General features: G+C 36.5%; 1 protein-coding gene across 17 annotated transcripts in view; it reads right to left on the reverse strand.

The window, feature by feature from the left end:
* Positions 1–12,558, reverse strand: part of Mctp1 (multiple C2 and transmembrane domain containing 1) — a 367,854-nt gene that overhangs the window by 85,159 nt on the left and 270,137 nt on the right. For 13 of the 17 annotated variants that reach the window (XM_015483699.2, XM_048811432.1, XM_048811442.1 and 10 more), the window contains one exon: positions 10,016–10,135. The exons of the other annotated variants lie outside the window; for them this stretch is intronic. In XM_015483699.2, the coding sequence (XP_015339185.1) occupies positions 10,016–10,135 (120 nt within the window). The remainder of the gene's footprint in view (positions 1–10,015; positions 10,136–12,558) is intronic. 17 annotated transcript variants of the gene reach the window in all.

Consider the following 12,558-nt stretch of genomic DNA (forward strand, 5'->3'; position numbering starts at 1 on the left):
ACAACAGACACTAGTATGGCAATATGTAAATCAATGGATGTGTAACTGATGTGATTCTGCAATCTGTATATGGGGTAAAAATGGGAGTTCATAACCCACTTGAATCAAAGTGTGAAATATGATATATCAAGAACTATGTAATGTTTTGAACAACCAACAATAAAAATTAAAAAAAAAAAGAAATAGGTAGGATGACATATCTACCTGACACCAAACCAGTGGGTATCCTTTTCTTCTCTCTAAAGTCATACCCCTCAGTTATAGAAATGACAGAATTGTGGGGGCAGAACTTTTGCAAGAACAGAGGTGAGAAAACCATTTGGCTGACATGAAGGTAGATACTTGAGTTGTATACTCTGGAGAACCACAAAGCGATGAATTCACTGGATGTATAGAAGGCTTTGAGGGGAATTTAGGGAGTTGAGATTTCAATGACTGTCTGGGGCTCCAGGGGTTAATTGGGGATCAAGAGAAAAATCAGCCATTTATGGAATCACATTTTCAGTTGGAAGTGGCCAAAAAAATTAATCCGGTGGCAAAGGAGCTAGGTTTCAGTGAGGAAATCCTCTGTAAAAACTGAGAGTACCTTTTTGCTTTGTTATATTCTCATATGCATTTCAGGAAAATCTGAGCAAGGTGGGAAAAACTCAGGAAGACAGTTGGGGAATAAAATATGAGAGTAGCCAGGAATATCTTCTAAGGAAAATACCATTAACTTTAAACTCTGGGTGTCTCTTTTGAGTCCTAATAGATCTAAAGCAAGAAGTGCACCTTCCATTGAAGAGATCTTTAGAAAATTGACTTTTAAAAATAGAAATGTTTTTCTTTACATTTTTTTCTATATGAACTGACATGTCATGTACAGATTACGCTCATCTTCTACCATGCTACCATTTGATCTTTCCAATTTTAAGTTTAGTCACAGAGAGCAAAAGGACAGCTATAAACTCAAGAAGTATTAAAGGTAAACATGGAATACAAGTGAAAGGCACAGACAGGAGCAGGAGTGAAGTGAGAACTGGGGCAAAAGATAGCCCTTCTTTTCCTTAGATATGCAGTTCGCATAGTACTTACTATATTCAGATACTTAAGGTTTTTTTTTCCCTCACTAGGTCATAAACTGTCCTAGGCACAGAGTATGTCTTAATCATCTTTCTTGGGACAATACTATGGTTAGGGCTGTTAAATGTTCAATAATTTTCTTTTGTTGACCAGAAATAATGGTACATAAAAATTAGACAGTTTTTGATTTGGAAAGAAATATCAGACTAAAATATTTATTCAACCTTTTTTGAGCAATAATTATGCTGCTATGTGTAAGAAATCTTGCTGTACTGGGATTAGATACATAAATGGAAGATACGATTACAATAATTACAGGCTGGTGAGAAAGACCCATGGTGAGCCAATTATCAGAATACTGTGAGAATCCTGTGCTTTTTATTATTATGGTTTCTCTCTAATTTGGTCTTAAGGTCTCCCTCAAGAGAGGCCATGAGGTACTCTACCCATTGCTAGACTAGCTCTGCTGAGGAAAATTGTATTAGACATAGGTACAGCAAAGAAGTATGAGGTTCAGGTGTGTCAGTCAGATGAGATATAAATAAAAATGCATGAGATAGAAGAAATTCCTTACTTACAGGTCCCAGAGAGGTTGAATACCAAGTTGAGATTGAGAGACATCTGGAGATGTCAGGGAGCCAACCAGTGGGTGGGGCACGTGAGAGGAGGAGAGGACCTGTGGGACTGTGACTTTATTAGGGCCCCTAGGCATTATCCTGGGCTAGTTTAAAGAAAACACATGCAAAGTTGGGAACTTATTTATGTTATTCTGGTGTTAACCATTAGATTTTACATGTCAGCAGCTGTGGGGCGTGTTACACTTTGGGTCAGTGGTTTGAGAAATAAGGGGGCTATATTACAAACAATTATACAATAGAGGAAATTCAAACTAGCCAAAGGTGATGGGATACCACTGGGTTTCAGATAACTTAAGTCATTTCTAAAAACAGATGCTTAGCAGCAACTATATAAATAAATTTATGACAGAGAGAGAAAAGGGGACTTAGAGGGGCAGGCCTGCTTAAAATCCTGGAGTCTAAGTTCACAGGGTTGACTTGTAAGGGGTAAACATGAGCAGGCAAGGCAGCCCTCCAGAAGAAATGATATGAGTGACTTGCCAGGTATCCGTGCATCAAATGCTAAAGCTTCAGTAATTGATAAATTGACATTAACTACCCAAAACCTTCCAAATGCATATAATTTTTTTGCTAAAATTCTTTAAGGACCTTGTCAAAGGGCCTTATCAAAGTGGTGCCCAAAGATTTGTTTAGGGTTTTTCTTATAGCATTATTTGAAACATTTGACACAAGCATTTCTAAATAGTGTTTAATAAAGAAAAAATATAATATTCATACAGCAAAAACTATGAACCCTTAAAAATCAGGTGTTTGAAGGTTTTCCAGCAACGTGAGGAATGCTTCTAGATATACTGTAGACTATAAATGCAAATAAGCTAACAGTGGGTTCAGTGTAATTTATTTTTAAAACAAAATATGTGCAATAAGCAAGAAATACAAATTTACACTTGTAAATATAATTTTAAGAAAAGAGTAGAAGGTATAGAGAGAGTTATACAATAGTTGATTTGGGAAACTACAAATACATTGTTATCTCCTTTTCTTGCTGCATCTTGAACCACTCCACCCACAGTCTTCCTCTTCAGAAGTCAAGGAACCATCACCTGTCAAAATTCCTCTTTTTCACCAGGGTGAAAGCCCCCCTCCAACTCCATTCTCCAGTGGTGGGGCCCCTACCCCCATGTCTGGGCCACCACCTGCTCATGGTCAAAAACCAAGTTTTCTGTGAATAATACACAAGGTACAGCTGGAGAAGGAGCACCACAGCCATCCTGAGCAAAGCACATTGGGAAGAATCTGGCCTTAGCCAGGACTATAGCTTCCCTGAATGTGCTGTGTCTTTGCCAAGCCCACTGCTGCTGCACAGCCACATAATCTGCACTAAGTCCTCAAGCCCTTCATGTGCTGTCCCAGTGGCAAGGACTTCCAAGTGCTTCAGCCATGCTGAATGTCAGTCTACAGTGCTCATATGGCTTTCAAGACTGCATGGAGCGGGTAGTGCACAGGTACCTCCATCAAGTTCACTTGTGTCCTGTCCTGCTGGGCTACTAACTTCTGTTCCACATAGAACATTCCCGTCCAATCTCATTGGCCCTGCAGATATGATGACTTTACCATTGCCTCAGTTTCCCCATCCATCCAAAGAGAGAATCATCATTCCTTTCTCCCTCCCTTTCCATCTGTGTCTTGAAGACCAAGTGGTTGCCTTCCTTGGGCCTGTGGGATGGGTCAATAGGAGAGGAAGAGATCACATGTCTGGATGCCAGTCAGTACTGCAGTCTGGTCCAACTCTGCTGCAAGTGGCATCACCTCTCTGTGCCTTGGATTCTTGCTTTCTCTAGTTGTGAACAATCACTAGTTAACTGAGGTGACGAAAGAACGAGAGCATATTCTGACTCACTTGTGTTTTTCCCCCGTTTGGCTGATGCTCCTGCTGTTTGTTCAATAAACATTGCGCACTCCAAAACAAATGCACACGAAAATAATTGTGATGGAATAAAAGGGAAGTAAACTGAAGCTCTGGTTTTGATATGGTTTTCTCACAAGGGGTATGTCTTGCTTGAAGATGTTGGGGGACCACCAAAATAGCACAATGATGCAATGAGAGTTTTATTTCAGATCTGTAGGTAAGAATGCAGGTAGAATCCAAGGTGCATTGGGATAAAGTTGCCAGATAATCTAGGAATCCGATTAAAATGAAATTTCAAACATGTAATCAATATTATTTAATGTAAGTATTTCATATTACTACCTGAAATTTCAATTTAATATCTTTGGCTTTTTTTGTTTTGTTTTTGTGCTAAAAACCCAAACTTGGGATGAATTTATTGAGCTTCAAGGCAGGAATTTGGGGAACTCTGAAAAGTAGAAGGCCTGGTCATTTTATGAGAAGGAAGGGATGGTAGGTAGCATGGAAATGAGGTTGGGCCTCTGGATGAGCATAGAAAACGGGCAAATCCTATTGGTCTGTGTACAGATCCCCATGAGGTGATGGTCATCAATTTGTTAGGACACCATTCTCTACAGTGAGTGACTAGGTAGTAAGGCTAAGCAACCGGTGAAAATCCTTGAGAGGGGCCATGGGGGATAAACCTTTCAACTGACATCTAACTAGCTGTTGCTTATGACTTCTTTATGCTAGTGATTGTGTTTGGAAAACTAAAGGTCTGGTTCTTTTCATGGTCCTCCTCAGATTTTTACAAGCTGGTGACCTTCTGAAAAAATTGAGAAAATTGCTGTTGAAATAAGCACGAAGAAGAAAAGAGTAATCACCCATTTTTAGATGTGTTTATAGGCTGTATGACTCAGTGCTGCTTCTGTTAAGATCACTGAGTATGTGGTCTTTTTTGGTACTGAGATGCAAACATAGGAGACTCATGATCTATGCTACTTTCAGTGAATGATAAAACACTTATTGAAGTAGCAAGGGTCTAACTGTAACATTCAGAGTGCTTCTGTATAGAAGTCCTCTTCTCTCTCAGCTTGGCTTTGGTCAATCTCTTTTGATCCTTTTAGGAATAGTTCACTTTTTCAATGTCCATATATTCAAAATCTACTGTGGACTTCTTTGGAACCAAAAGCCCTGGCTTGAAAAAAAAATAAATAAATGTGTTTGATTGACAGGGATTCAGGTCAAACACCAGATGTTTCTTTGGCAGAATTTCCTGAATTTCCCAACAACAGCATTTATGGTGGAAAAATCATTATTTTTTCCTTATCAGCTTCATTTGTAGAGATAATTGCTCTGAGACTAAATGGACCCAACCCAACAAGAAACAATATTAAGTACTATTCTAAAGAGGAAATGAGGAATCAAATGCTTTGTCATTAGGGTGAGCTAGCTAAACATTTCGGATTTACCAAAGTGTTTTAGCAAGGCAGACTTTGTCTCAATTTGTGTCACAGTCATATCATGAGTCAGAATGATTTCATTGATCTGCCCCACTCTTCTGTCTTTTAATGCTGCCATTGATTAGGCAACTGAGACTGTTGTGTAGGAGGAATATCATGACAGTATGAATGAATGTTCTTTTAAAGTATAATTTAAAAACACTGCTTGAAGAATTTCTGTATGTCAAAGAAATTCAAAGACTTTCTTTCCTAATGTGAAAGATTTTCAGCTTTGATTTACTTCCCTATGCTCACCTGGGTAGATGGAAGGTCATTCTCCAGGCCACAAGTGCTTATGAAATTAATGGGGGGGGGCATCTGAGCTAGAACAGATGTCCAGCACTCTTTCATGAGAATTCATGTGGTTCCTCATAGGAAGGAGTCTTGGGACACTTGAGGTTCTGTTTAAAGCTCTGGACACTTAGAAAGTGTCCCTTGGGAAAGACATGCCCAAGTATGTACCACAAAAAAAAAAAAAATAGCCTGGGGCTTCAGAAAAGGGAAGAACTGGGTTAACATTTCTCTATTCTGTGGTGGTCCTTATCCTTATTTATCCTTTTTCATTTTAAATTTCTTCATTTTTAAAGTGGGGAGAAAACCACTTAGAATTATTTACTTCATATTATTGTTGTACAGAATAAAAAGAGATTATGTTTCTTAGCAGGATATTTTATACATAGAAATTGCTTAATAAATATCAGCTCAGTTTCCTGAATGAATAGTAACTAAGTTAAGGCGGGTGGGCTAGGAAAAACGAATGTTTGTCATCAATATGACTGCTTGAAGATAGAGATAGTGCTGCTGTTTTTTTCTGTAAGTTATGGGAGAAACTTGCCCAGGGAGAAGTGGGGTGTACCAAAATATGGTCAGAAGAGAAAATGTAATCGACTTGTGATTAAGAGCATAAGCTTTAGACAGATGAATTGGCCCTGTTTCTGTGTATATAAAATAGAAATAATGATACCTACAGAGTGTGTAATAGGCCCCTGGTTTGCTTGACCAGCCTATTTCCTTCAATCTCTGAGACTCAAGTCCATTTTCTAAAGGAAGGGCTCTTATAGCCATGCTTATTTCTCATGAGCAGGTTCCCTTAATTGCCACAAATAAAAGGACAAAGGGGTTCACCTGACTTAGGAGGACTTAAACCATTGACTGGGCTGGCACATTCAGCCTAAAAGAGAACTCCTCCTAAAAGAAGACTAAATGACATGATGAACATAAAGTGCTTCACATGGCACCCAGGGTGTAATGAGGGCTTAGTAATTTTTAAATCCAAAGACCGTTTCCTGGCATCTGTTCTATCTAAACTTTTTTGTCTACAGTACCTATAATTTGGCCGGTTGGCATAAGCCTAATAGGCAGTGCAGGGGAGACTTTTTCTCCAGGTTTTGGAGTGACAGCTCAAACCAAGAGAAGGATGACATTTCTAACTTTATATCCCTTTCATGCCAGGGACATTTCTGAGTGAAGCATGTATTAAACAGTTTTCCCAGGAAAAGCCTAACAATTCTCATGCTAGAAATTTTAATGTCATGGTCCCAGCCTAGGTAGATTCAGACCTAGGACTGCTTATTTTTAACAAGTCCAACTGGGAAACAGTGGAAGTGAAATATCATTTTAAACACACAACCTTCTCATGAGCACCCTGAGTCAACAGCTTTAGCCTCAGCAATGGCTGGCCACTTATCTTGTCTTTAACAGGTTCAGTTTGTTAAATGCAGCAAAACTTCTTCAGTAAGGATCCTATCTTTTATGTTTTCTCATTAAACTTGAACAGGCACCATGGGGTGGGGGAAAGGTGACAGTTTCAGCTCCTGTGATCTTAAGGATATCCAAGAGAGGAAAGGCTTTCCTAATAAACAATAAATACACAAGAAAACCTTCTCCTATTGTGGTTATAATCTCAACTATCAATCAATATGTTGAAGACAGAATTTTCATCCATTTATGTACTTTTCATCTTTCACACGTGTTCATTTTCTTTTCTTTTTCAACTTCTTAGGTCACGGAAATATTATTTCCTTTTTTTTTTCTTTTTTAAATACAGATCTGAAGGTCATTTTGATTTGTTTTTCTTTTATAGTTTTCATCCTAATTAAATTTACTCAGCTGAATTTACAGATATGTATATTTTTCATGACAGAATCCCCATCCTCACAATATAGCAAGTTTCCTGTTTGGGGGTTAGCTAACAATGTGATTAATGCTTCTCAGAGATCTTGTAAAGTTTTTACATATGCTGAAAGATTCTGCAAAATTCTGGGCCACCAATAAGAGCTTAGAGAAATACCATTCTTCTAGGGCTATGCACAATGCAGAAGTCATTAAGTCACAGCATAGCAACCCCTACAAACACTTTTCCTTAATTTGTGCATGCATGTGCAAATGTGTGTGTATGCACACACACACACATAATCTGTACCCAGCAAAGTATAATCCAGGTTTCTATTCAAAAGGAGCAACCAGTTCAAATGCACAGCTGGGTATGCCAGAAAACACATAATTAGACAAATTGGATTTAAGAGTTACGTAAGGTCTCAACTGAGCCAGTGAATAAGAAGCTGAATGAAACGTTGTGATTGCTGCTCTGGTGCCTGGAAAGAACGGAATATGTGGATATGTGTGTTTTGGGCAAATAAAAGGCAATTACTGGGAGTTATGGAGTGTGGTTGGCATTCCATGAGATTTAGACTATAGAATGTTCCACAGTGGGCTGTACTGGGGGATAAAATGTTGTCCAGGGCTAAAAGGACGAATCTGTTAGAAGATATATGCATAAAAGGAAGATTTGGTAAATTCTATTTTGGAGTTGTATTTTATTTTAAAAAAAGAAATGATTGTTGAAACGTTACATGTTATATAATTTTAATTACATATTATATAATTTTCTACAGGCTTATAAAAAGTCTGAGAGAATTTTAAGTACCAAGGACACATTATATATTATTATTTCTCCTCTAAAAGTGGACTTTTCCATCTGAGGCATGTGTATTCTGGAAAAGATAATAAGCAAAGTCCACAGCTTCAGAATTTTTCACTAAGAATTCTCAAACTAATGACGAAATGTTGAAGATAAGTCTCCTCATAGGATTACGAAGCTAAAACTAAATTACCACTTTTTCCTATTTGCAAATAATCTTATTTGCAAATTTGTCTCAAGGCAACTGAATGAAAAGTAGATATTCTTCTCTCTTGACAATCTCCCCGAAATAAATGGGACAAAAAAGCAATTGTCTGACAGAGTCCTATTTTCCTAAAGAAAATATTGTGGATTAATTGACAAAAGTACCTATTAGTCCCCATGACACTAGTGCTTATAGCATTTGGGGCTTGTCTCTTAGTGTGCGATTTAAATATGTATCCATAAAACCCTTGCCAATAATAATAACTTCTTGTCTATTGATGCCACCTAACCATTAAAATCTCTATTAACAATCTCATCTTTGATTTGCTATAGTTTACAAAAAAATATTTTGAGCACCTCTAACTTGCAAATCACATGCTAAAGACAGAGGAAATACAAAGACGAACACAGTCTCTTCTTTCAAACTTACAATCTAGTGAGGGAGACAGAAATAAAATAGGAAAGTAAATATGGTATGTTTTTGGGAACTTTGCCATGCACTTAAGTGTTTGTGAATCAGGATTTTTCTTTAATTTTGATGATAAAGAAAATAATTTTGAAGAAGTATATTTTGCTTATGTTACCACTTGAAGTGCACTTTACTTCAAAGGGGAGTTCTTTTATTTCACAGGTACATCTGTGCAAACATGGTGCTTAATATTATAAGAATTTTATTACATAATAATTTAAAATGGTGATCAAATACCTGCATCATTATGCATACAATAGTTGATAAACAGTTCTGATTACACATCAAATGGAGACCCTTAATGGTGCATTTAAAACATTTATGTAATCTGACGGGAAAGAACATATAGTTACCAAGTAGATTCTCACGTCTGGTAATCCTTAAAATTCTTCTCAGCAGCTATCTATCTAGATATTCAATTACAAATGTAGTGTTTGGAGAAGACACCCCCTTCCTCATTATTTATACGTTGGGAAGTTTTTGGAAGCAAATATTCTAGGGATATAGAGACTGGAATAATCTAAGGGGAACAAAGCTGGGCAGGAGAATAACAAAAGTGATTCTAGTGTGACTAGCTTCAACTTCTTAGTCTAAGGGGTGGGGGACAGAGAGAAACTTTGTCTCACACATTCTGAAAACTTTCAAAAATGCCAAAGAGGGGAGGTGGATTTAATTTAACTTTCCCTAGATTAAAGGGAAGTTCTTCATCCTTGAGCTAATATCTCAATACAATCCCAACAAAGAGAAGTTGTTGTTCAGCAAATGTTCATTGAATTAAGGTACTTATTTTTTTTAACTTTTTTTTCTTTGTAGTTGTAGATGGACAAAATGCCTTTATTTTATTTGTTTATTTTTATGTGGTGCTGAGGATCGCACCCAGTGCCCTGGACATGCTAGGGAAGCACTCTGCCGCTGAGCCACAGCTCCAGCCCAAATTAAGGTACTTTAATACACTTTTGCAGGTCAACAGCCATCAGTCCTTCCTTCCTTCCAATGACTATAGAGAGAGCACTGTCATTTGGTTGGATCATTAATAATTTTGTGAAATGTCTTAGTTTAGGAATCATTAAGACATAAAACAAATAAAGAGACCAAAAGAAACAATCATTTTGAGGAATAGCCATTTATGATTAAAGAAAATCACAGTTCATTCTTTGGTGTACTTCCTACTTTAGTTTTTACCATGGTAAGTGTAATGTTAGAAATAGGTAAATAGTTTCTATTGTGTTAGGACCAAAGAATTATTAGTTTTGATCTGATAAAACTTTCCTCCAAACTTGAGTATTTATAGACAAATTTCTAGTTTGTAAAACCAAATTCAATGTTGATCTTGTCAGAGAAACTAGGAGTAAGAACAAACACACACACACAAGTAGGAAAGTAGAGACTTACTGTATCACGTTGCCTGTTATCTTTCCCTGATATTATCAAGAAGTAGTTCCATGTCAATAGTAACAACAAAACCAGTGGTATCATGTAGAGCTCAAAGTTCCAGACAACAAAGAGAAAGAGCTGGAGGAGAGAGAAGAGAGAAAAAGAGATGAGTCAACTCTGAATTTCATTAGATGGACTTTCTTATTCATTCTTTACTTCAAAAACCACAAAAACTAAGTGCTTCAGAACAGGAAGATTTATCTTGAAAACAAAAGCCCTAAGAACTTGTTAGGCATTTTTCTAAAAGCATAACTGACCCCTTGAAGGCCACTGTTAAGATTTTTTTTCACATTGTTTAATTTCTGTGAAGGAAAAACTGATATCATTACATTGTCAAAGAGGCAATTTTAATTTTTCTCCTCCAGTGAAATTATTGTTAGGTTTGACAAAAAAAATTTAAAAAGACAGCAAAATGAGCTTTGCTGCATTGTTAGAATAGCCTGTTCTATCTGCCTTAATGACAAAGAATGAATCACTATTTAACATTAGGAACTTTTTAAAAAATCTCACTTGGATAACACAATGCAACCAGAATAATAGGCAGATGAAAATACCAAGTCTATACCTGAGAGCCCCAAAGATGTCACATTATGAAAAAGCACTGCTACCAACAAGTATGAAAAAAGGTTGGCTTAATATTCAGTATAGAAATCAAACATCTATTGGAAAAAAAAAGAGTAATTCTATCAAGTTATTTTGCCAAAGGAAATTCTAAAATGCCTATTTATATTATTTTTAAAAGCCATCTATTTCTCTAAATATATAAACCATTTTTTGTTGTAAGATAAATGTTAAACTAAGAACCCAGGGTAGCAGATGGAGCCATTCTAAGAGCATTTACACTGGAAAACAGCACAACTTTGGATGTGACGTGTGACTCACACCACACCCCCACCAAACTCCTGGACAGATCATCTAAATTCACTGGGTCTGTGGCTCCTGCTGTCAAACTAAGGTTATGTTAAGTTAGGTGGGATTTAAGAGCTGACTCTAATGCTAACTAGCTGTACAACCTTTCAGCAACCTATATATTCTCTCTTTAATTTCTTTCTCTAAAATGGGGGCAATAGAAGTGTCACTTCACAGGTATGAGAATTAAATCAATAAAATGCCTAAGGATTCAATATACTGCTTGGTACCCAATACGTGGGCAAAACCATTATTGTGTAAATATTATTGATATTCAGGAAATTTAATTATTCACTAAGGTCCTCAAATTCTAATAGTGAAAGCTGGAAAGTCATCTGCCTACTAAAATTTAGCTGAATGGTAGCTTTACTAGGAATTTCAGCTGGTTGGGATGACAAGCACCTTGTATTTGATAGGTCAGGACATGGAGGGCGTAAGGAGACTCATGCCAGGCACAGCAGCATGGGCTACCTGCAGCCTCATAATACCTCTCAGTCTAGTCTACAGCCTGCCCAAATGGCAGAGAGAAGTAAACTGTGTGGAGTGATAGAGATCCCATCCTGATAGCTGCAAGACCCAGGCTCTAGACCTTAGAAAGTCACGTTGTCTCTGTGTTTTCACGTCTAGACAGAGGTCTATAAACCTGATCACCTCAATACTTCAATATTTGAAATGACTTTATGACATGACTGTACCATCTAATTTTTTAACACTAAATGTTGAAAATAGTACATTGTATTCAATTTTTTCATATTTATAACCCAGATGAACACCAAAAAGCATAATTAATGATTTAGTAACCCAAGAAATAAATTTTGAACAGAATTACATGGTAACTATAGATTTAAATTCCTCAATAAGAAAATTTCCAAATATTGCAAAACATGAAACATGACCCATATCTTTTCTTTCATCATAAAAGCAGAAAGATTTCTATAAAGATAAAATATTTGCATTTAATTTTTGAAATTTGTAAAATATATACAAAGATGATAAAAATTATGATTTATAGATATGATTATTAAAATTCATGTTTATAAAAATAATTCAGGAAATGAACTAAGATAAATTTAATAGACATCAATATATGTAAAGGGGAGAATTATTTTTTACTAGAATCCATATTAATTCTTTACACATTTTGTGTAACGTTTAGACACCCATGAGAATGTAAAATCCTTAAGGTTAGAGACTTCTTTTTTGTTCACTGTTTTATATCCAGAGCTTAGAATACTACTTAAATACTCAGTAAGTAAATTTTTATTCAATTAATGAGGAATTGGACACTGGATTCCTAAATTACTCAACAGAAATATATTTAACTATTAGTAAAATTACTATAGAGCCACTACATAAAACCAATGGACTTCAGAAAAATGCATTCAGAACTACAACCTTGGATACAACTAGCAAATTTCTCTCCCTAATAAATAAGTCTACCTTAGTATTTCTGGACAATATTCTCTTTACATCCTGGCTATGCAGGCATGAACTGTTTTGCATGTTATGGTCTGAGCACAGTCTTTCCTCTAGGCCCTTCTTATGTTTGCCTTTTTTGAGAGTACTCCCTCTACTCAGTATGTTCTAACCTC

Source organism: Marmota marmota, unplaced genomic scaffold (genome assembly GCF_001458135.2).
Source record: "Marmota marmota marmota unplaced genomic scaffold, marMar, whole genome shotgun sequence".
NCBI lineage: Eukaryota > Metazoa > Chordata > Mammalia > Rodentia > Sciuridae > Marmota > Marmota marmota.